At 41.5% G+C, this 24,907-nt stretch overlaps 4 protein-coding genes across 4 annotated transcripts in view; all 4 read right to left on the reverse strand.

Annotated features, from left to right (window-relative positions):
* Positions 1-43: 43 nt before the first annotated feature.
* napba (N-ethylmaleimide-sensitive factor attachment protein, beta a) lies at positions 44-4,810 on the reverse strand. Its single transcript, XM_077612951.1, has 11 exons — positions 4,358-4,810; positions 3,106-3,484; positions 2,181-2,260; positions 1,936-2,052; positions 1,598-1,644; positions 1,447-1,524; positions 1,306-1,361; positions 1,153-1,237; positions 970-1,074; positions 828-896; positions 44-757 (listed from the first exon to the last, which is right to left on the reverse strand). Exons 2-11 carry the CDS (start codon positions 3,453-3,455, stop codon positions 605-607), a joined length of 1,140 nt encoding a protein of 379 aa, XP_077469077.1. The 5' UTR covers positions 3,456-3,484; positions 4,358-4,810; the 3' UTR covers positions 44-604.
* On the reverse strand, positions 4,339-18,642 carry LOC144084483 (1-phosphatidylinositol 4,5-bisphosphate phosphodiesterase beta-1-like). The gene is given in 30 exon segments (XM_077612950.1): positions 4,339-4,999; positions 5,513-5,599; positions 5,696-5,753; positions 5,889-5,978; positions 6,049-6,125; positions 6,517-6,908; positions 7,031-7,084; positions 8,164-8,314; positions 8,477-8,595; positions 8,898-9,002; positions 9,097-9,364; positions 9,434-9,588; positions 10,296-10,420; positions 10,737-10,821; positions 10,945-11,041; positions 11,395-11,453; positions 11,539-11,704; positions 11,779-11,863; positions 11,982-12,064; positions 12,366-12,523; positions 12,692-12,838; positions 12,916-13,082; positions 13,301-13,401; positions 14,144-14,219; positions 14,664-14,717; positions 15,426-15,505; positions 15,569-15,709; positions 16,374-16,442; positions 16,664-16,741; positions 18,243-18,642. Coding segments are annotated over 30 exon segments (3,579 nt in total). The 5' UTR covers positions 18,342-18,642; the 3' UTR covers positions 4,339-4,846.
* Positions 18,643-21,494: 2,852 nt separating this feature from the next.
* Positions 21,495-24,713, reverse strand: crls1 (cardiolipin synthase 1). The gene is made up of 8 exons (XM_077614180.1): positions 24,563-24,713; positions 23,674-24,172; positions 23,068-23,205; positions 22,855-22,984; positions 22,692-22,777; positions 22,158-22,226; positions 21,949-22,040; positions 21,495-21,869 (listed from the first exon to the last, which is right to left on the reverse strand). The coding sequence occupies exons 2-8, from the start codon at positions 24,064-24,066 to the stop codon at positions 21,776-21,778; spliced, it is 1,002 nt and encodes a 333-aa protein (XP_077470306.1). The 5' UTR covers positions 24,067-24,172; positions 24,563-24,713; the 3' UTR covers positions 21,495-21,775.
* mcm8 (minichromosome maintenance 8 homologous recombination repair factor) overlaps positions 24,472-24,907 on the reverse strand; it is a 194,227-nt gene continuing 193,791 nt past the window's right edge. Inside the window, exon 28 of the mRNA XM_077614176.1 lies at positions 24,472-24,763. Coding sequence (XP_077470302.1) covers positions 24,671-24,763 — 93 coding nt within the window. The 3' untranslated portion in view covers positions 24,472-24,670. The remainder of the gene's footprint in view (positions 24,764-24,907) is intronic.

Consider the following 24,907-nt stretch of genomic DNA (forward strand, 5'->3'; position numbering starts at 1 on the left):
AAACGAGAGCCCCAAAAAGTCACAATAAAACACAATCACACAATCAGTGATCATGTATTTATTTGAAGATACATTTGAACCCACTGCACAGAAATGAAACAAAGCAGTTACAGGCTTGTGTGCTTTTCGCCACACATTAGCACAAAACGGCGAATACGTCAACATCCACATGAGCACGACGGACATGCACAAACGAGGCCTGGAATGGTGACGAGCGGCGAGCCTTGACGTCGCAATGTAGACGCTACCCAAAATGGGGGACGCAGGGGGGGGCTAATTGCTAAAATGTTAACACTGAGCACCATAATAAACAACAAATACTCTCCATATGGACAATAAATATCAACATATATCTTCCTTATCATCTGCTCGCTTCCCCCATCACATAGGCAACACACACTTTCACACAAATCATTCACACTCTGTGTTTTAATGCTGTGTGTGTGGGTGGAGGAGTCGTGGGGGGCACACTTGAGGTGGTCTACAGGTGATGCTTAGAACGTAGGGGAATCACATGCAGACTGATATGTACAAGTTCAGCTTTTGGCCATTTTAAGAGCCCACCCCGCCCTTCTTCGTCCCTCCCCTACCCATATCTCGGCCTCTATTTCAGGTCTCCGGCATCCCCTTGGATGGTCTTCTTGATGCGAAGAAGCATGGTGGTGAGCCACTGGTCCAGGCGCGAAACCGAGTCATACTCCTTGACCGCTTCGGTGAACGCCTCGCTGTTCTGCTCCTCGTGGGCCTCGAGAAGTTTCTGTCAGAAATCAAGATACTGTGATAATGCAGGTCATGAACATCATGTTAAATAAAATAAAAAAACATACCTTTAAAAGTTTCAGCTCTCTTGAATCTGAGAAAGCGGGAAACATCTCTTCGTACTTTTCGATGGCCAACTGAAAACATACACGAACGGGGTTCAAAATTCAGCTAATCATAGCAGGATTAGCTAATTCATCAGAATGCGACCTTTGCGTTGAGCTCGTCCACGATGAAGTGGCACAGCGAAGCTTTGAAGAAATATTCTTTTGCGTTGTACTTCAACAGAGGGTTATCCATTGTGCTCATGGCCACCTGACACACACACAGTCACATGACTTCCATCGATGTGACTAAGCACTTAAATGTGTTTTAACGAGATGCGCTGTGTACCTGTTCATAAATCTCGATGGCTTTTTGGTACTGCTCCAGCTGAGCGCTGTAGTGTCCCACTTTCAGCAAACACTTGTTGGCCGAGCTGAAACAACACAAAAGAATGAAAAAGGCCAATTTTTGTGTTTCTATTTCGCTTTTCGCCAAAAGTACCTGTTTGACTCTTCCCCTTTGTAGTAGTCTGCCGCCTGCTCGTAGTGGGCGATAGCCTGTGGGACATGATCATTTTATGTACGGCGTGTGGATGTCTAAATGGTTGTTGTGTTGTGTTATACATGATATTGGAATTCGCACCTTCTCAATGTCGACCAGCTCTGACTCGTAGACCTCCGCGATGGTGATGTGGTGTTTAGCTGCGATGGTGAAGCGACCCTTCGGGTGATAAACGGTGCTCGTTTTTCAGAAAGTCCAAAATTCATCGACTGCCATCGACGTGGGCACTCACCATGTCAGTGTAGATGTCGATGGCTTGATTTAGACAGTTGATGGCCTCTGCAAGGAAAAAAATAAGGTGTTTTTTTATGTGCATGTTAAATGGATTGGACCTCAATGGCAGCCAAAGAGGTGGCGTGGGGGGGTTGAATGGCAATTGTCTGCTATTGATTCATGTATTATTATGCTGATGCAGATTCTTGACTAAACATAATACTGAAAGTGGAACACTATAGCACAAAAATAAATTACTTAAAAAATAATAACAACAATGACTTGCTCTGGTAACCCGGTGGTGTTACCCCACCCACAGCGTGTCATGAATGTTTCGGTCGCCCTGACGCTTCTCACCCTGGGGGTCGGCCTTCTTGTAAGCGTTGCCCGCATCCACAAAACTGGTCGCTGAGTCCAGTTTGTTTTGAAGTTGCATGTGAAGCCGAGCGGCCTGGCAGAACGCGTTGCCGGCAGCTAAATTGCACAAACAATGAGTCTGTCTTAGGTCATTTGTCATGCGACAAATGATACAATTAGCATTTCATAGCGGTGATACAAAATAAATAATGTTTAATAAAGTTAAAACATTATGCTGTTCTTACCACTCCAGTTCTTGGCCATTTTGAACATGTTGGCTGCTCGGGCGTACATCTCGCAAGCATCTTCTACCTTGTGGTTTCCACTGGAACACACACATACAGTCACAGACACACACAAACAATCAGAGATGTCCCAGAGTGATGGAAAACTACGGTTTGTCGCTTTTTTTGTTCGGGGGCTCGAATTATTTTGTCTTCCTCGCTTTGGTTGCTGACATGAAAAATACCAAGAGTGCTACATGGAAAACAGATGTGACCCATTTCAGTCAAGTTTTGAGGACACCATCTAAATACAGATCTCATGTCATGCATGTCCAGGAGGCGTGAAACTGTCATTAACAGTAAAAAGGCTCCATTCAATTTTATATTTCCGTAAAAATAGGCTTATCCTCACAAGGGCTGTGGGGGGTGCTGGAGCATATCCAAGCCCGGGAGAAAACCCTGAACTGCTCACACAAATTTGATTTTATTGCCATGTAACTGTTTGGTAGATGATATCGAAATAAAATCACCTGATCAGATTTAGCCCCGCCCACTTCCGGAAAAATACACACCTGATTGTGTCCCCGCCTCCCTGCGTCACTAGCAGAAAGGGACTGCGGAGGGTGGGGAAGTACTTACACAATAACACACACACACACACACACACACACACACACACACACACACACACACACACACACACACACACACATATATACACGCACATATATATACTCTACGCACATGCTGCGTGACAGACAGGTCCACGCAACACGAGTGACGACGTTTGGAAATTGAACGAAGGACACAAAATGTCAGCGCGCCGACGAGCCAATTAAACACATCAAAGCGCAACGTCAAAATTCGAGGACGATTCTACCTAAAAGAACCTTCGTGGACGTTCCACCATCAGACATGTAAACACACAAGCAGTGCGGCCATTTACCCGAACATTCCCCCGAGAAACGAGCCGGACGCTTTGACCTTCTTGTCGGCTTCGGCCATGAGCTGCATGGCCTCCTTCTCTTTTCCGGTGTTGTCCATGGTGCTGGTGCGGTGGACGGCGGGCGAAGGTGAACGTGAAGTGGGGGCGAGGGCTGGAAAACAGGCCGATGTTCCGCAGTGGAGGCGATTGCGCAGGGGGAGGACAGACGGATAGAACGAACAGCCCGCTGGGACGCTGAAATGAAGATGGGAGGGGGGGTGAGAGGACGGAACAGCGCTGGTGCTGAAGCTGAGGGGAGTTTGCGGTGCTCTTCTTCTACGGGGAGTAGAGGAATGGCTCGTTATCGCCATCGGCTGGGTGGAAAATGAATGACAATGGCCTGAAAGGGAGAACATAGTATTGCATGGATGGATGCTTTGTAAGGTAAATCTCCCCAAATATTAATTTATTCTCAATAAATTTAGTGAAAGAAAAAAATACAACTATTTTGCTTCTGGGCGCATTACAGTAGTGTTTTGTTATATTGTACACTTTGTTGTTGTCTGCAAGAGCTGTCGTTCACTAAAAACAAACAACAATCTCAGTTATTTTCAATTTTAATGAAGTACTTAATAATAGATTATAATTTAATGGCACGGTCTTCGTTATTATATTGTTCTTTATTGTTTTGCGAATATTCAGAAAAATGGGAGACTGTAAACTCAAAATATAGTTCATATTTTATATGTGCCACTTGTTTCCAAAGAATTGTAAAGCGTAAGAAAACGTCATTCTTTATTTTCTCATCCAACGTAATATGCAGAACTATTTTTTGCAGTTGAAACATTTTAATAATAGTCTGTGTGTTTTTGAAATACGATCAAAGCAGAACAATTCAAAAGCAAAGCATGCTCAGTTAAATCATCCACACATTGCTTTAAGCATTGTGTCAACAATGTGTTTTAAATAAACAAGTATATTTAGATGTGACAAGTAATAACTGTTTTGAAAAAAAAAAAGAAAACCGGCCAATCCAAAAATTTCCCTGAAAAAGTTGTTTGATAAAGTAATTAACACAAACACTGTATACAAAGAATTCATTCTTTTTTCCACAAAATAAATCCCTATAAATAGTATTTGTTTGTCCTTAAACACTCCATGAAGTAATCACTTTTGAATGGATGGTTGCCATGTTAACTACTAACTCAAACCTGAAAATAAATCATGCGGAGAAGAAGGTGCTGCTACCACGAAGAAAGACATGACATCATACCATAGTCTCATTAGTTTGTGGGTATGCAGCAACGTGACACAAGTAGATGAGGCTAACAGTCTAAGAGACAAAAACAGCATTAGAAAGTTGCAAACTTGCATTATTTCAATAAGTGCATCATCATCAAACTTCATGCAAAGAGAAAAAAAAATCAAGTGTGCGCTGCCCAACAATGTGATAGACCACTCCCTCAAAAGTGAACCCTGAAAATGACAAGTTGTCTTAAAATAGAGTCAAAGAAGAAAGATCAGAATTCAAACATGCATCCACCAGTTGAAGGTCCAAAAAGCAGAGTTTAGATAAAATTTCCTGACAAAAACAGATCAAGAAGGTGGAATGTTAAGTGGGAAGACAAAGAAGAGGCTAATTCAGGAATGGTAGGAAAGAAATATTGAGTTACATCAAAGTGCATGCTTGATCAAACCAAAATGATGAAAGTCTTCATTGAACACAAAGTAACAGTCTCACGTCCTCGTCCTTTTGATGCCATCAGTCGTCCTCGGAAAGAATGTCGTTGGGGCTGGACGGTCGGGACTTGCTGTGACCTCTGACCTCCGGCCTCCTGTCCTGCAGGAAGTCTCGAATCTCGCCGGGCAAACGATCGAACTTCTCCTGAAACTCCGCCTCCACGACGCCCTGCAGCTATAAAAATGATACAAATATGTAATGTATTCTTCTTTATATTTTTTAAATGTCACAGATTTTTGCAGTAATATTTCACTATTACAAAAACTGCTGCTGTTTATTTTTTTACAGTACTTTTATATATGTTTTCTTCCTCTGCAGCTTTTATTATTTTTTAATTGTATATGATGCTATTTAATTTATTATTATATTTGAATGAGATGTTTCTTTCCTCATTTTTTTAAATATTTAAGCATTTGTATGTCTAATATTTTTGTTGTATGTACCATATACTTTGTGTAATATTTGAATAATCTTCAATTGGCATTTTTGTATTCCGATTTATTTTCTACACGCATCATTGAGTTAATCATAATATAAATATCATGAGATGACACATTAATCCCATCTATGTAACGAAAATGCGGCATTTAAGCCATCTTCACATCTGTAAAATATCTATTTTGATTTATCTATTCACTATTACAGACTATTTGTGGAATGGTAGCCTAATGTGTACCAGTGTGCTACCTTTGGTTTGAGCTCCTGTATTTCCTGCAACAGATGATTGTGTTGTTCCAGCAGCTGCTCGTGCCGCTTGGCCTGCGTTTCCTCAAGCTACAAACAGCAAAACACACAAAAGCAGAGTGTCTTCCGTGGCCACGAGACAAAAGTCGCCCTTCTTTCCTCCTCCCCGACTTTCTCTGTGCTCACCCGTTTGATGTTCTGCACCACTTCGTTGACGTACGACTTATTGATCTCCATCTTCTCTCTGCAAGGCACAGACGGACGAGATGAAAGCTTTTCACAGAAATGAATCGAGCGACGGCGAGAACGCTGATGATTTCCCGACTCGGCGTTCAAGCGCTGTATCGTTTTACGCATATCGGAATTGGGGAAAGCCTACTCTTCTGCCAGATGTTTCTCCTTGGTTTTAGCCAAGTTGATCTTCTCGGTTCTTCGTCGGTCCATTTGTCGTTTCAGCTCCTTTTTCTCCCTGACCGGCGTGCCAAAATGTCGGGTTAAAAGTAGTTTCTGAAGATTTTTTTGGGAGATGCTTTTCATACTTGATGCAGATGTCCTTGAGTTTCTTCATCTGCAGGCTGTGATTCTCCTCCGCCAGGCTACTAAGTCGCTCGTTCAGCTGGAAGAGCCACAAAAAACACAATTGTAAACTACTGTGTGCAAAAAAAAAGATAGTTGGTGAAAGGTAAAATCAAAAGAAAAGACAAAAACAAAAGCCTGACATCTTTTAAATCTATACGTAAATGTGTTTACTTAACTATTCCGAAAATCAAGAAAAAAGGCAAATCACAATTGAATTATTTCACTGTCCACTAGCAGGCAGTGTCTTCCTTCAGGACTTATTTCATTGTAAAAGACAAAAAAAACACTATCCCTACATCGCGGTGATTAGACTTGTATGTCGACACGTCTTGGAACCTATGAACCGCGATAAATGAGGTATTACTGTACTCCCCGAGTATAATCTTATCTCATATTTCCAGTTGTGATGAGAAAGCTGCTTCCCCCACCGTCTTGATGTGTTCCCTCTGCAGATACTTTTGGCTGTAGTACTGCTCCTGCCTGAGCGCCACCAGCTGCTCGTGCTGCTGGTCCCGCAGCGACTGAAGACGCTCGTCGGGTTCCTCGGACGCCGGGCTCCTGGAGTCAAAAGAAAGATGGAAAGCGACGTTTAGCGACGGATGGGCCCGAAACTAGCAAGTGTGGCTTTCCCGGCCGGGTCACCTGCTCTTGCTGCATTGCCTGGCCGTCTTCTTGAATTTGTTGTTGATGTCTCGCAGGAGCTCGGAGGTCTTCTTGTGGTGCCTCCTCACCAGCTCCTTCAGCTCCTTGAACTGGCGCCGCTGCTCCTTCTGGTACATTTTGGACTGCTGCAAGCCCGTCAGCGTGTTCGCGGGCACGTCTGTTGACAAAATAAGACTTTTTTTCCCCTCAACAAGTGGTTCAATGCATTGAGCAAAAAAAACCTGGTCTTGCGCTTTAATGTGAAATTTCAGCAAATGTGTGTTAATCCTGCGTACTGACCGATTAAAACGCTTAACACCAAATCTTCAGTCTTTGCTGCTGGTTTGGCGGAATCTAAAAATGAAAGGAAAGCGAGGTTAAAATAAATTGGAGGGAACATCATCACACAAAAAACATCAGTTTTCAATTTATTTGTTATTAGTTCTGTTTTCACATCTGGTTCTTAGAGGTTTAACATATATTTATTTAGTATTTTTTCAAAACATTAAAACATTAGTTACTATACTTCACTTTCCCATTTGTCCATTTTTGAAATCAAACGCATCCATCGAGCATTAAAGTCTAAATTTGTAGTACCGTAATTACTCGAATATAACGCGCACTCGAAAATAACACGCAGGTATAACTTTGGGCCAAAAAAATCTGGAAAAACGCAGTACTCGAATATAGTGCGCACCTAAAATTTCCCGCTGACGAAAATCAGAAATCTTACCTTTTTTTCTTCGTTTCACGATTGTTTTGTTCAAACAAATTTATTCATTAGAATCCTTCAAATGAAGAGTTCCTCTCTCTCTTTGTCTGTCCTCTCATACATCTCTTCGTTGAGAATCCTATCAACGTCCACGCTTCCTTCATCCACTTCCTCTTCCTCCCACAACACATCATCCGATTGGCTTTACGAGATGACGTAAAATCCGTGCGTCAAAGTGAGTTTGACAATGCTTTTTTCGATCGAAAATTTGTAATTTATTTTAGTTATTGATTATAACACTGAACTGAGAGAGGGTGAACTGAGACGGGTACGAGGCTAGAGGGGGGCAGTGGTGGTCTCGGCTTTACGAGATGACGTAAAATCCGTGCGTCGGCTTCACGAGATGACGTAAAATCCGTGCGTCGGCTCTACGAGATGACGTAAAATCCGTGCGTCAAAGTGAGTTTGACAATGCTTTTTTCGATCGAAAATTTGTAATTTATTTTATTCAATTCAATTTCAATTCAATTTATTTGGCAAGAAAAAGCACCAGGCTAAGGGCCATGTAACAAGACACACACAAAAAAAAAAAAAAAAAAAAAAAAAAAAAAAAAAAAAAAAAAAAAAGTTTTTGATTATAACACGCACCCCCAACTATTGGAATTAATTATTTTGCAAAAACCTGCGTGTTATATTCGAGTAATTACGGTAGTTCCCCTACCTGTTGTAGCTGCTTGCTGATTGGCCACGGACGGTTTGGCCGCCATGGCGATGGGGGCTTGGGCCGCTGGTCCGGTGGTCGGACTTAGCCCATTCTCCACCAACGGCGACTTGGGATCGTTTTTCCGCTCGCCGCAGCTTTTGGCCTCGTCCTGGAACAAACAAACACATTTTCCTCTTGAGAAAAATAGTGAATGCAACTTGGCATTTGTTGGGATGGATGATGATTTGCAAAGAACATTTTCACCACCCTTGAATAAGGCACAATGAGGCCATGTTTTTTTATTTTTTTTTCCTTCCCTCTAATCTCTGACCTGTGGCTGCGCATCGTCGTCATCGCCGCCGTCCTCCAGCGTAAGAGCGGCCAGTTGATTAGAGCGCTGTTCCAGCAGGTTGACGTATCGAATCGGATTGGACAGAGCCTCGATCACGTCTACAGGGGGACACAAATAGAACTTGGGAGGAGGAGGTGTGCACTTCTAACATTTTGCTTTCTTAAAGTAACAAATGACAGACAGATAAAAGACTTAAAGTAGATTTGTTTCATCTTCATTTACATCAGCTAACGATTTTTTTTCCTTGTTAATTTTTTTGTTTTGATCCATCACTTTGTTTGCATTCATAAGTTAGAATTTTTTGAAAATGTCCAAGTTGGAAAAAAGTGAATCGGTCGAATATGTGGACAGAATAAAAACTTCATATATGAATATGTGCATATATTTTTTTGGTGTGTACCTGCAAAAGTGTCAGGGACATAGTCTTTGACTTCAATGTAGACAAAAATGGCAGGCAGGATAAGAGACTGGTTCCTTTCATTCCTTAGGCCGATATAACGATACCCTTTAATGAAAAAAAAGGAAATACTTAAAGCACAGGTTTCTCCTTGATGATTTAAAGAAGCGGGAGATGTAGGAGATTTAAAAAAAAATGGTACCAGGTCGGATAGCAGACACGGGAATGATGCGATGGCCGATGAACTTCCCTCCTTCCTCGAAGGCAGCGATTCTCAGCGAAGCCAGAGTGGGAAGAATCACCTTCTTGAAGACGACGGGTTCCTCGTCCCACACCGGATTGACGGCGTTATTATTCTGCGAGGTTTTGGTCTTCAGAGCTTTCCGCCTGGTGTCGACGGGAAGTCCGAACATCTCCACTTCCATGTAGACGCCGACTCGGCGCTCCGTGAGGAACTGCCCCGAGATCACCTGGAAAAGCACGGTGTGAAATGACAAGACATAACCAATACGATGCTTGGATGCTTCCTCATTTCGAACCTTCACGGAGAGCGTGTTGGCGACGATGCCATCCACCGTGTTTTCCGTGAAGGGGTCAAAATGCTTGTCTGGCCGGCGCATGAATTCGGGCTTCAGCCTGTAGCCGCTGCGGCCGTTGTACTCGAACATAAAGAGGTTCAACTGCATGGAGAGATCTGCAACAAAGAATTCCAGTAAAGGAATAAAAAAAGAAGACTTATTTTCATGCACCACACACACTTTGTTTCAATAAATATATAGTCATATTTCTATAAACTGCATATAGACCACATGTGTCAAAGTGGCGGCCCGGGGGCCAAATTTGGTCCGCCGCAGCATTTTGTGTGGCCCGGGAAAGTAAATCATGAGTGCCGACTTTCTGTTTTAGGATCAAATTAAAATGAGGAGTAAAGAAGTATATTAAATTTCCTGATTTTCCCCCTTTAAATCAATAATTGTCATTTTTTAAATAATTTTTTTCTGTGTTTTTAGTTCAAAAATAATTTTGTAAAATCTAAAAATATATATAAAAAGCTAAAATAAACATTGTTTTAGATCTATAAAAATGAATATTCAGGGCTTTAAATCCAGTTCTTTTAATCCATTTATATAAAAATATTATATCTAAAATGGTCCGGCCCACGTGAAATCAAGTTGACGTTAAAGCGGCCCGCGAACCAACCCGAGTCTGACACCCTTGATATAGACTAAGGGTAGGCTAGGTAGACCAAGAAAAAAAGTCACGAGCAGGCGTGCTAAAAAGACATGAAGATTTTTTTTCCCATTTAAATTACTATTTTTAGGCTGTTTTCACAAGTCCTTAAAAAACATAGGAAAAGCGTTTCAAAAATGAAAACAAAACGGTGAAAGCCGTTTTCCTCACCTATGGTTTGATAATTGAGCGCCACAAGTTGGCAGCCAGCGTTCCAGAAAAGCTGCGGCATGAAGTTAGATGAATCCACCCTGGTTCCTTTGGGATAAATCCGACTTAGCTGTGATTTATTGTATCTGTTTCGTTGAGAAACCATTCATCTTTCTTTAGCATTCTACATTGCTAAATTTGACACACAACAATCCCTTCCATCACCGAGCTGCATAACATTGCGAGCAGTTTCTAATATTCTGACCAACCCATGCAGATATCACGTCGGTCCAAACATAGCCCGAGCACGAACACCCACTCCCGCATCTTGAATGACAGATCAAACGCATTCTAGCAGCATAAGTTATTAGCAACGCTTCTTTTGAAAAGGAGTCTTATCTAAAAAAGAAACAAGCAGCCGGGATGTGAGCGGTCACCCTTGGCAACCGTTGCTAAGGATACTCCACAAACTCCACCGGTGACTTGGTGAGGTGCTCCAGAGCTTTGGTCTCCACGAATGACGACATGTTGTAACAGCGGGCTGCCTCTACAAACACACACACACACACACACACACGCACACACACAGCAGGACAGGATACACACTTGAGTACATTTCTCCCTCATTAAACTCAGCGAATTTTTGACGGTAAACATCCGGTTGGATTACTCTTGGAGACTTCGAAGGAGTTGAACTTGGTGGGCTGCACGTAGTTGACCAGAGTGGACATCTCCTCCGTGGCCACGGCTTCGCGTTCCGACGAGCCCTGAGATGACAAGTTTTTCATGATTTTTTTGGGGTGGAAATAAAAACTATTCAGGCAGGGTCCACCCCGAACGGGTTACCAGCCAATCGCAGGGCACATGTACGCAAACACTCCTACTAAGGGACAATTTGGAGTCCTCAATCAGCTTGTGCATGCATGTTTTGGGGACGTGGGAGGAAGCTGGAGTACCCTGAGAAAACCCACACAGGCACAGGGTGAACATGCAAACTCCACACAGACACACAGAAAATCAGGATGTTTCACCAAGTAATAGTAACAAACAAATAAGTAAATAAATGAATGAATAGAAAACAAGTCAACAAAAAAAAGCAACAATCACTTCCTGTTCTGACCTTTTTACCGTCGTCGTCATCGTCATCATCGTCTTCCTCGCTCTCTGCCTCCATGTCAGCTGGAAATATGGAAAGTTACTTGCTCTGGCAATATATAATTTTAATCATTGGGTACCACTTTTGCACCTTGACTTCTTCTATTACCTGTTGTGTTGTTGGTAGCAGAGACAGGCTCAGGATCCTGATTGGCCGGCTGCTCCGTAAGCCTCTTGGCGTCGCCTACGCTGGCGGTTTTGTGAGATTTCTTGTTCTTGATCAAGATTTTGCCCATCAGCTCCTGTGGACTCGGCAGTGGCGTGCCTGACTCCAACTGAAATAAAATTAGGATAAAACCTTTAATATCACCTTTTATAAAACTTTCTTGGGGTGTGTGGGAAATCTAACCGGATATTTGTCCAGTGGGTCGATCAATAATGCTTCGCCAAAGGTGGATCGACAGTATTCGGCCATTTTTGCCTGCTGTTTCAAACTGATGGAGAGACATACAACAAATCAGAAGGGAGATGCACATTTTGAAGTTGGGCACACACAATCAGCTTTCTCAATATAAAATATATTATTTAAAAAAATGTCGTAATTTAACCCACGAGTCGACGTGATTCTCAAAAGACAGGATGACCGGGAAAGGCGAAGTCTTGAAAGCACACTCAGCAATGGCCTCGATTACCTCCTGAAAATAAAATTATCAGTACAATCAGTATGTGGTAACTGAAATGAGACGTTAAAGAAAAAAAGGGCATTTAAAAAAATATATACACAAGGGGATTTTAGAAAATATAACAAAGGCAAAATGTAAAAAAAAATACATCAATCTCTTCCTTGTAAAAATGTGCATAATACTAATATTCCTAACAGCATGACTGCAACTAAAAGAAAAACAAAAGAAAACTTAAAAAATAAATATGCGCTTTATACTCCTTCAGTAAGAACTAAAACGGAATTGGCAAAAAGCAGCGTTTATGCGTGTCGACCTTGAAGCAGATCTCCGAGGTCATGGTGAAGCCGTGCGTGATGACGGGCTCTTCCTCAGCCGTGCGACCTTTCCACACGTCCAGCTCCACGCAGCGGCATCCGGCCAGCAGGACTTGTCGGTACATCTCCACCGAGGAGCTTCCTGCCAGCTGGCCCGCTGAAACAGCAAGCGCATTTTCACAAAACGGATGGATAAAATCACAATAAACCGACAGGGCTGACAGACGTCCGATTTTCTGAATACTCGAACACCTTTCTATCATTTAACTGGTGTGAAAATAATCAGCGAAAGTTGGACTTTTAGTGGTGCCTGGAGAAGTTTTACCTGTCAGGTAGGTGTTGTGGGAGGAGTTGACAAAGTAGTGCGACAAAGGGAAGCTCATGTCTTCGGACTGGTCCAGTTTTTCAGGCGGGATGACGCCGTTCTCGTCGCTGGAGAGATAACTGCAGAAGGCCTGGACCGAGATCAGGCCTGACCATGGCACACGTAAAGATACATGGATTTAGAGGCAAGTTCCATTCTTCCTGGCGCTTGCGCTTTGTCGTCACCCCGCGTCAGCAACGCCTTGTCGCTTTGGTGTCTTTCCAGGAGCGTCTGAGTCTGAGCGGGCCGGAGAGGTGGGTATAGGATCTCGTTGAGTCTAGGATCCCGCTGCTTGTTGTTGATGAAGTCCGTCATCTGGTCCAATGGCAAGGTGCCGCCGCCATCGCCGCCCCTGCCATTTTAACACGCATTTCGTACTATGAGATGTCTTGAAAAAAATATTTTTCATGTTTCTGTCATGCGATGTGTTTGAGAATCAAAAATCACATCCAAATCCGCTTATAAACATAATAAAATGAGGAAAAGGCATGGCAAATGGTTTCCAACGGCAACCGTACATCAAACTCAGCATTTCTCATAGAAGACAAATGAAATTCCCGGCACACTCACTGCAATTTAAAGCAGTTGGCGAGCTCCGGTCGAGGGCAAAGGTGATCCAGGAAGCTTTTGTACACCTCCAGAGTGAAGTCCTCCAGTTTGATGGCGTCAGCCTGGGAAGTGAAAGAAGAACATCAAACGGATTTGAAATACAGCGGATGACCCAGATTTGTTTGAATTTAGCTGTCCCCTCCGTGCACCGTGAGCCACCGCACGAGAGAATCTCATCAGACCAAAAAAAGAGAAGACAAAAGAAGAGAAAGACGAGAGCACGCAGAGGACGACGACCTTGGCAAATCAATGGCGAATGTGGAAAAAGTGTCCGAGGGAACAAAATGGCTGCCTGTGTGTGAATCATCATGTTTCAGTATCACGGACGGCAGTGGATGAGTTGAAAGTGCACCATCAAATTGATATCTTGAATTTTGCAATATGGAATTAATCTAAATTAATTTATTGTAGGTAAGCCAATAGGCTTCATTTTGAAAGGAAATTGTATTTCATTGCGATATTTTCTCTAACTTAACATTTTACAAATCATTTTTGTAAGTAAGATACTTGCTTGATATTGGATCAAATATATACATATTTTAAAATTAAAAATTGAAAATTAATTGAGAAAAAATATTCTTTTTTTTAATTTTATTTTTTATTGTATCCATTTGAATAATCCATTAATTAATTAAGTGCATTTCAATGACAAACTTTGTTAAACATTTTGAATCAAATACAAGTTGAAATCCATATTATGAAAATAAACTAGGATACTAATGACAATATTAATATATTTTTAAAATGTCTAAAAAATCAAAAATTTTCTGAATCTTGGCAAAAAGAAAAAATGATTTGACAAACCCGTCCATAAGGAAGTCGGCAATTCTCTAGCGCGTTCTCCACTCGCTTCCTGTCTGACGAAAACAAGCGTATAATGCTGAAAAAAGAAAGAAAAGAAGATTCATCACATAACAAATTTTCCCACATACCAGGCCGTACCATATTAAATTTTTCAACACATTTTCACACATTCTTAAAAGGACTCGATTCGAGTCTCTGTCTAGATGTGAGAAAGTTGCCACTCAACCCGTTGGGGGGGAAAACCCATATATTATACGAGCAAAGATAGTAAAACAAGGAGAGTTTCTCTTCCCCAATGGCCGCGTGTTCCTTCACGCGCCGAGCGATTAGCAGGTCAGCGCTGAATTAAGCACCTTGCCGGATCCTGTCCCTGTTTTTGCTTTCCCAAGTGCACGTGGAATTGAGTTTATTTCGGGAAGCAAGGGACTGGAAAGAGCTAAGTTGTCAAGTTTTTGCGGCCGGACGGGACACCGAGTACGTTGGCAACGGAAGCTGAAAGGAAGAAACGGGGCACACTCACTTCTTGACGGGAATTTTGCCTTCGCCGTTGGGTTGGAGAGTCAACCTCACGTACCTGCACCAATAAAAAGTCAAATTATTTGTTTCATTTGAAACAATCAAACATCTTCATTCATTACGAATGGGGCAATGACCATAGAGCATTAATTTTCATTTAATGTCCTTATAAGAGAACCACAAAGTTCTGACTGTTTTTAAAGGAAAAAAAGAAAATACTTGACACCGGACGGAACATTTTTTGGATACCTTGTAATATATCTGAATATTGTATGTTATCAGAATGTACATTTTCCACAAAAAATTATACTATAGGTTTCTGGGAGAAATGAAACATTCAAAGTAGCAAAGTTGACAAAGACAGAAAAAGAAAACGCTAAAATTAAAGATTTGGTTAAAAGTGTGTAATGGGAAGGAAAAAAAATGTGAGTAAAAAAATAATGTTATTAAAATATACTGTAGTTAATATAGTCTAATTCATGCATCTTATTTCTGTCTTTAGTGCATATATTACTTATTCTATAACTGCATTTTTACATAGCACTGTATATATAATCTTATTTGTTTACAAATAAAGAGAAAAAAATCAGTACAAAAATATAGAAAAATCAGCACAAGACTGCAGTTGTGGAATGAAAAAAACAAACAATAAAAGTAAAAATGCTGTCAAAATGTTAAGGAAAAAAACTGAGGATAAAAAAATCACTTCAAGAGAAGTAAAAATGCTCTCAATGCACAAATGAATGGAAAATGTGTGTTTTCTTACGCTTTGAGTAGACTCTGGTCCCTGTTGAGGTTGTGGCTCAGCAAGTTGGAAGACAGACAAAAGAGCTCCTCACACCACACCTGCCAAAGCCATCATTGGCATCATCAGCGACGTGCTCATTCTCACTTTCCTTCACTACCTACCTTTGCTTCATCTTCCTGCGACGCGATGAAAATAATCTGGTTGACGTTGACGATGTCGGAGGCAGTCACCACGGTGACCATGCGGTTCTCCAGCCGGCCCACCAGGTTTCCCACGTCCAGCAACTCCCGCAATTTAGCCTCCTTTTGGGGGTCGGTCACAAAAGTTTACTTTTTGCAAAGTCTATAAAACGCTACACAATGGCAGGTTTTCATCATATGAAAAAATAAAACATCATCTTTTCGAAGCTTTTCAAAGACAAAAATAATAGTAAATTAAAGGAAACATTTTGGAAAAATACGGGACAAAGAATTGGAATTTAGAAAATAATAAGAAACAAAATGAACATAAAATAAATAATGATTAGACAACAAGATGCCATAATGAAAAAGGAGGAAACAGAAAATAAAAAATGTGGGTTAAAAAAGGGAAGAAAGTAAAAAAAAAATGGAATGAAAAAAAAAAAGATAGTAGTAAAAAGTATTTAAACATGATTTTGAATCAAACCCTTCTTTTAATACGACAAGAGCATTTTTTTGTAAACCAAAATGTGCAAAAAATGTTCTAAAATTTTGGAGTTAAAAACAAATTAGAAACCTACCACATAACAAAACAAACAATTTCCCTCCTGTCAAAGGCTTTCTGAATGCATTACAATGGCTTCTTCCGCATACAAATGACTTTCTTTGCATAAAGAAGCATGGAGATGTTGTTTCTAAGGCGACGCCAGACTGAAGACGGCACTTTTGCAGAGGAGGTGAACAAGGTGAAAAGAAGGCGGACACAAGGTGACGAGGCCAACGTTACCTTGGCTGTTTTGGTGCTTCTGCCCGTCCGCACATCTTTCACGTGGGTTATGTCTAACAACTCTGTCTCCTGAAATATGTAAACACGCACACACACACACTTAATCCTGTTTCCCGCAGAGGCACGAAACTGTGTATGTTGACAATCAATGATAATAGCCACATGCTGGGCATCTTCAGCGTGAGCACATCAGCTCACTTCCGATGTTCCTACTGTTTTGTGTGTGACAGATTGTGAAATTGCATTCAAATAGGAACATGGGATTCAATGGTATGTATGCGTTCAAGCACCTTGTTTTGGTCGGTCCAGTACAGAAAAAGTCCATGGGGATCCACGTGTAGAGTCACGGGAGTTACAGTGGAGAGATCCTGTGGTAAGAAAAGAATAGAGGAGCTAAGATAGATCCTTGGGGTACCTCGGAGTTCATTTTTAGCTTAAAATGAAGCTATGTTTTCAATAAGGAAATTAATTATTAAGTACATTACATAAGTATGGGACACTTTTCATGACAGGCTCAATTTAACGGATCATTTTTACCACATTTTGGACACAAAACCACCCATAAAAGAACTGAAATTAGATCCTCATTAGTCCTGCTTTCTCAGAAGGACACATTGTGAAACATAAACTATATTTAAAGCATTGACAAGGTCAAATATTTTTGAAGTTATTTTTAAAAGGTTGCCATAAATGAGTTAAATTTGATCAAATGACATTTTCCCGCTATTCTTCAAACTTTGAAAGCACAGCAAGTGCTGTTACTTCCTGCAATATAATTCAATCTGATTTTCTATGGGAAGATTCAACCCAAATTCCGACGAGTGAACAGTAGAAATGGCGAGGATGGCGAACTAGATCCCTGTCAAGTGTCGTCATGGCAACCAACTCTCTTTTAAAACAGCAAACACAGAAAAATAAATGTGAAAAAAAAAATCTACTTGAAGGCACAAACTCAAGCACGCCTGAACGCACGCTCTCACTTTGTAATTGTCAATCATCATGTGTGTCACATTATGCGGCGAGTCTGTTTAGTTTAGGTTAGGGGCAGCCATGCCAGTTACCATGGCAACCGCAGCACCGCAAGTTCTTATTGTGAGAGCAGTTACCGCACACACATACCGCTACATAAACAAACATAGCTTGTTAAGATTCAACCAACAGGTTATATATCTCCTTTATATTTTATTTGTTTAAATCTATATAGGCCAGTGATATAAAGCGGCAGGCATTGGAATTCAATGCAAAATATGGCAAAAAAAAAACAATTACCCAGTGTAGCTACCTGTTGCCATCCCTGAATAGAACTGAATAGCTATCTATTGTAAAGAAATGAACCGTCATGGATTTCTTCTGTTCATTCATTATTATTACCAGATAGTATATAAAACTCTATATAATTAGAAATCAATACAGCATCTTTTTTTCTGGAATATTGGTGGAAAAAATCATTAATGAGAAGTGTGAGTTCACAACTGCTGTATTCATCGGTTAGTTAAAAAGGTATTTAAAACTAAAAAAAATTATAATATCAGATAAGTAATTTTTGACAATTGACGTCAAATAAAACTGGAAAAATTACTCATTTGCTGATAAAAAGCAATGACTAAATCTACTATTAGATTTTTCACCTAATATTTTTTATATTATAAAAGAGAGTATTTATGACAAGGAAAATTGAGAACGGTGTTTTGTCAAGTTATTTTTTTTAGCTCATATGTACAAAGTTAGGTTTATATTTTCATTTACTTGCATTCTCATGCCTAAACTAAATGTATATAATTTGAAGAAACTCCAAAGACAATTTTTTCCCCCACGTAAAATACGTAGCTACAAAACGAAAGCTCTTTCCAATTGTTGCACTTGTCTTACCTCGTCCCATTTGATGAAGTTGCTGCCGTTCCTGAGGGTGGGTGACACTGAGGGAGGCTGGAGTTTCAAGGCGTGGACCCCCGGCTGGGCGCTGGCCATGGCTTCACTGGCCCCCCCACCAGCAGGCACCCTTCAGACGGGGTCCGAGCTGTCAAAGACGCGTCAACAGTCAGAGACGGACGGTGGGCTGTTGCTGCTTCTGCGTGCTCCTTCTCCTCCTCCTCCTCAGCATCTTCTTCCTCTGGCGGCGGTGCCACTATCTAGCGTCCACCCCCGCCCGCCCGCTCGCTCGCCCGTGCTGCAAGAGACAGACTGAAGCAGATGCCTTTGTGGGAGACGGACGGCAACACACGTGCGCGTGCGCTCGTGTGTGAGCGCTCAGCCTCCACAAATTGACTCATCGGTGACATGCGCAAAGCGGCTTCCCACAGATGGGGGAGGGAAGAAAGGATGGAGGAGAGGAAGAGGGAAAGAGGAGTGGAGGCGGGATGCAAAAGCCTGAGGGAGACGGGCAGGGTGGTTTGGTAGGAAAGGCTTCAAAAGTGGCCCTTGACTTGTTAATGTTTGGCCAACAGGTGGGTTCGGGGTTCACGGCTAGAGGCCACGTTCGCTTCCATCCATCCCGTGTTAAGTTGGCATCACGGTGGATGAGCGGTTGCTTGGCACATCTTCTGCACAGACGTGGGTTCAAATCAAAGATTGGGAAATATAATGGAATCCTTTCTACAATCAAAAAAGATAGGTAAGCATCAATATCAAGCGTATATAAACAAAGGGGACAAAAGTAGATCAGATGACACGTTCAAGTGACAGAATTGTATGTTTAAGAAAGAGTGGCAATAGTCCTTAGAAAATTGAGAGTGGAAAGATAAAAACTTTCTTAATAATCAAAAACGAAAGGAAGGTAATTGTTTCTTTTAATGAGGCCAGTGGATGGAGTTGTGCTTGACCTTTTGACCTTAGGTTGGAATGCTGTCAAATGCTTATTTGCTGCGCACCATTCCATCTAATGTCAAAACTCATCTTTATTCCAAAAACGTACACTTTTTTTTCTTCTAGACATCTGTCCAAAACAATTGACGTTATACGAGTGGATTACTTCAAAAAGTACAGCTGGTTGCCACGGTAACTCATCTCAAAAAGCCCTGACTGAGTTATGCAGTTGTGAGATGACCAGCATCAACTTTTCTAAGCTTAAAAAGTGTTTTACTTCCATTTGGGTATACTGGACATTATCACATTTATTAGCATTTCGATTTGACGATAGACAATTTTATAGGAAACTTTAAACTTCACTTTGCTCGCTTCTCTGTTGTCATGGTAACAATAGACTATCCGTCTGTCAAATAGGACGTCTCATCAAAAGTCCTTTTTTGTGACACTTAGGCAGACTGTCAATGAAGTGACATTTTAAGATATTACACTAAGGATGGGACAAATTAATCTAATCAATGAACTAGAAATGATTAAAAAAGCATTTTCATTGCAGGTTATGTTCTAAACAAAAAATACTTTGGATTATTGACACACACAAACATCAAATGAAAAGTGAGCCTCAGAGTAGAGCAAAAAACAGAAAAAAATCCTTTGGCAGTTTTTCCCGTATTTGCCGACAAGACCGATTAATACTGGAAACCAGTGGGCGAGGAGATTTGGGACGGCAAAACGTGGTGCTGGCGTCCAGGGGACGCAAAAAACAATGACAAAGCATCTGCTAAAAAATGAAAACAAGGCAGCCAGCCACACGGCATCCGCCAAACATGACAACAAGCTGATGTAGAGAGCAAATGAACAGAAGAGTGCCGTAGCGAGAGTGGGGCAGATTTGGTTATGCCCAATAAAATGAAATGTCTTCCGTCTGAACACAGACAGGATGATGAATTGTCGTCTGCACAAACTTAGCACTTGAGGATCCTTCTGTGCAAAGTGGCGTACAGACATCTGGATCAATACATTCATTCGTAATATGACTGACATTAACACGTCAACCTATTTCATAGATGAAATATTGCATTGTTTACTAATTTACATCAAATTCAAACCAAACCAATCAGTTTAAATCCAATGGACTTTTACCATGAGTGGTAGTCAATGAGTCTAACAATTGTAGACCTTTTTGCAAATATACTGCATTAAGTAGACACACACACAGGCTTAAAGACACTCCCACTGCCCACACACTGGCATTGCCACAGAGGCACGCACACGCACACACACACACGGACCAACATAGACCAGCACGCACGCACACGCCCCATCTGCACCAGCACATCTCTGTGCTGGGATCTTATATAAGGCAGCAGAGTGGGAGGATGAGATCTATTTCAAGCCTACAAAAGACCAAAGAGTGTGTGTGTGCGCGCGTGTAAAGCATCCTTATGGACGTGTGCGTGCATGTGTGTGTGTGAAGGACTGTTGCAAGGACCGGAATAGTCTGAATCACTTTTGGGGTTTCGTAACCAACAGTCAAGTTTGGACTGTTGAGCTATGAGAAGCTCATGATGCGTTTAGGGACCCGCTTCAAATGAAGGATGATCTAAGCAACAAGAGTCTTCTTTAAGGTCCTTTGGAAAGGGGCCAGGTGAATCAGGCTTAAGATTTCTTAAGGAAACAATTTGATCAGATGCTTCTGTAAGGGAAGTTGGACAGTGGAGCTTCCTTGGAGGGGGGTGCAGCAAAATATGTAATGTCTACAAAAGGGGCATGACCTTCCTCAAAGCAACATTTTAAAATTATACAAATAAATGGTCCTATGATTGCACAAGGGAATTTTATTTTGGGGGGCTAGGGGGCTTATGTGCTGTGCTCCTGGTCTTGGCTGAGACCTGGAGGAGATTTATGGAAAGGAAAGGAGGTCAACTGTTAAGTCCTTCTTACAGCCTACACTTTAAAACTTCACTTTCTTAAAGGAAACCTCCATCGCAATCAATTGACAAAAAAAATAAAAAGGCAGATTTACAACACTGTACAGTTTGCAAAACAATTTGATAATTTCAATAGTCTATAAAAACATGTCTTGGTTATTTCTAGAAAAATCAACCTCATTCATTTATCTTTGATTAATTGAACTCATTAAGCTGCCTTTACAGGGACAGATGACCAGTCCATTTAAACTGGGAGGCCTGGCAGGTCCCAATCACAGCCAGCCACTCACAGCTCAAATGGATTGGTCATCTATCATTTTAATCGACACTATCACATGATCACAGTAGTAAGTCAGAACCAGGAATTAATTCCAGTCTTTGAGACACATTTCCATTGACCAGATTTTCAATTTTATTGATAAATGAAATGCATACATCATGTGACCATGATCGGTGTGACTGTAAAAATAAAAGCTCTTCCTACATAAACTAGGTCCAACGACTGAGCTGCGGTCCGACCATCTGCATGAGTTATTGCCATGGCGACGCGTTTACAGCCACTTGTTTGTTCTCACCGCTCTCTTGGCCGTGATCCGCCATTCGTGGGTCCGGCTCGTGCCTCCCTCAACCTCCTGCGACTCGTGCTTTTTGCCGTCGTCGTCGTCGTCGTCACGGTGACCGGGTGTTCAGCACCCGGACCGTCTTTCGGCCGTAGTGCCAGTAGCTGTAGCCCGACGCCGTGGTTGTCAGGGCGGTGACAAACCTGTCAGATGTAAAATACAAACTACAACAGCGACCACCAATGGTCTTTTAACGTTGGAATAAATAAAAGAGCGTCTTACCCCAAACCCTGCAGCAGGAGGCTGTCTGTGTACTGGAAGACCGGGGCCGCCAAGGATGCTGCGACCAGAACCAGCTGGATGGCCGTGTTCACCTGCAGAAGTCCGACGTCAGCGTTCAAGGCGGTAAAAATATAAACTGCCGTTGACGGCGATAGTTGACCAATCCATTTGGACGCGGAGGTTTGTCATTTTTGCCGTGAGCGTCTGACCTTGCTGAAAAGCGTCGGCTTGAGTTGAGCAGTGGTGTAGCAGGGGTTAAAAAATTTACTGAGGGTCACCTACAAAAAATGAAACCAAATTCATGAAGGTGATGACATCATTCTATTATAATTGCTATTTTTTAATTATTTTTTTTTAAATGGGAACTGATAATGGAACACTTCTGTGAAATGAAGAAACGTAAACAAAACATTCCTGCCTTTCTAAAAGGGGAAATACAGTGAATATACTTCTAAGAGAATATAAACATTTTTCAACGTGTAAAATAATAAAGTACATTTTATTTATTAAGTAATAAAAATAAACTTATCTGAAGTCTCTTTTTAATCCCCCAGTTAAACCCTCCAATGATGGCAAAATTACAGGTAAAATAACATTGTGTGCTGGAGAAGATCATTGACAAAATTAAATAAATAGAAAAGTGACCTAAATAAATGTTGAAATAAATGGAACAAAATATTGAAGTAAACTTTTTCTTTTTTTAAAAATTGGGTGAAAATAAAATGAGTCAAATCCACTCTTACCGGCGGCGGCACCGTCTTGTATCTGACCCAAAAGACGGCAGCAATCAAACCGATGTCTCTGAAAACCACCAGAGCCGTCAGCGCCGCTGAATACAGACAAAAAAAACACATACATGTTCACCAGATGGGACAGGAAAATCTCCATGCACGCGTGTAATAATACCTGGTATGATGTCGGCGTACGTGAGGCTGATGTATAAAACACTGATGAGGATTTTATCCGCCAGTGGGTCCAGAGCACTTCCCAATGCGGACTTCTGAGTGGGCCACGTTCTGGCGATGTAACCGTCAAGCTGTGTAAGATACACGGATGCAATTAAAACTTGTGTTACATTGGCTGCCATTGAAAGCGACGTGAAGACGGAAGATTTACTACCAGGTCCGTAGCTCCAGCCAGTGTGAAGAGTGCAAGACTGAGGTGGAAGTGTTGCTGGATGATGAGGTAGCCCAGGAAGGGAGCGAGGACTATCCGACAGACGCACAGCAGGTTGGGGACCGTCCATGGGTTCTCGTACTGGAAAGACACAACACATTATTTCGGTAATAAACTGCAGAACGATTTCAGTGTGGAGAATAAATGTGTCTTTTCTAGAATGAGTGCAATCTGAATTTATTGAGGAAAATTAATGTATTTTTTAGACTGAGTGCTGTAATATTAAGAGTAGTCAATAAAAAAAAAAGTTGTAATACTTTCTTCCCTCATTTGACTTTAGCACGTACATAGAAACTTCACAACCCAATATTGCAAAATTGATTAATCATTAATAACTTACCGCTTTCGATTACAAACTTTCATCTCGCAACGTTATGAACTTTACTTCATTAATTCGGGATTTATTAAAACGAATTTATCTGGTGCCATAGACTGGGATCCCATCAACGAGTCAAGTGAAGTTTGGATGGATTTTTAAGGGCTAATTTGTCCATTTTAAGTGACTACAAATGTGAAAGACGTCCATTCTTAAAAGGGGTTTCTTCTTACCAGTTCTTTAAACTTAAAAAGCCCTTGACCAGGTACCGAGGTTGCTTCCCCCGGTTGGTCCGATGCTTCCTGGTTGTTCTTCCCGGAGACCCCTCGTCCTCCAGTGGACAGCAGAGCTCGAGAGTTGACCGCCAATCGACCACGATTTCCGCGGAGGACGAGCAGGGTCCCGCACGGCCTCCACCACGTCGACGGAAGCGGGCCAAAGCGACACAGAGTGCCTCTGAGCCCTAAGGTCCTGCCGCTTACCTCCGCCACGGTGATAGGTGTGCGCCCGAGCCGCCATGTCGACGCCTCCACACGAGACGCTGCCCCACGCCGCGCCGACAGCAAGCACTCGGCGGCCTTGCGGCAAATCGGAGCGGGGGAGCTCCGAAAACACAAAATAATCATTTTCACCTGGATCCCCGTGGCTTCCCCGTGGACATGGTGAATTTACAAAGCTTAGGGCCGACCGAGGTCCAACTGGAGTAAGTGGGCTGCCATATTGCCGTAAATGCTGTGGGAAAGCAATGTCGTAAAAGTGTCGCAAAACACCTGCTCAACAAGGAATGTAAAGCAAATAAACGTTATTATAGTGGCTTATAAGTAGTATATACTATACTGTTAAATGTGTAAGGCACAAAATTGGTCAAAAATGCATTAGTTTTCATTTTCCCCCCTTAAAAATCACAAAAACTATATAATGTCCCCTATGAAGACAGAAAATGCACAAAAGTTAATTTTGACTGATGTTGCACATTTAATGAGTAGTGAATCATGAAAAATGTTTTCATTCAAACAGTTCAAGGACAAAAATAATGTATAATATTTAAAATAAGTTAGTTGAGGAATATCCTGAATAATAAAATGAATGTATTGCAGAGATATAGAAAATAAGGACTCCAACCTGTCAACCTTTTGTCATGTAATTTTCTTAACACATTTCTTCTTCTTTCATGACAGTTCTTTAGTGACCCATGCTAAAGTTTGTTTTCTTTAGGTTTCTGCTTGGTCATCAGATGGTCTGAAGTTGGTAAAGTTTGGCTCCTTTCTTCAAAAGGAAACCTTGTTCATTGAGAGAACTCACCAGACCCTCAAAGTCAAGCACCTGCCATAAAAAAATAAAAAAAAGTGTGAAAAAGTTGTGCATAAAAATCATGTTGAGCAGAAGCGATATAAGATAAATGCATATCCTTAATGTAAAACTTTGGTGGAAAGTGAAAATATTCCACACACATATACTGGAATGTAC

Source organism: Stigmatopora argus, chromosome 11 (genome assembly GCF_051989625.1).
Source record: "Stigmatopora argus isolate UIUO_Sarg chromosome 11, RoL_Sarg_1.0, whole genome shotgun sequence".
NCBI classification, from domain to species: Eukaryota; Metazoa; Chordata; class Actinopteri; order Syngnathiformes; family Syngnathidae; genus Stigmatopora; species Stigmatopora argus.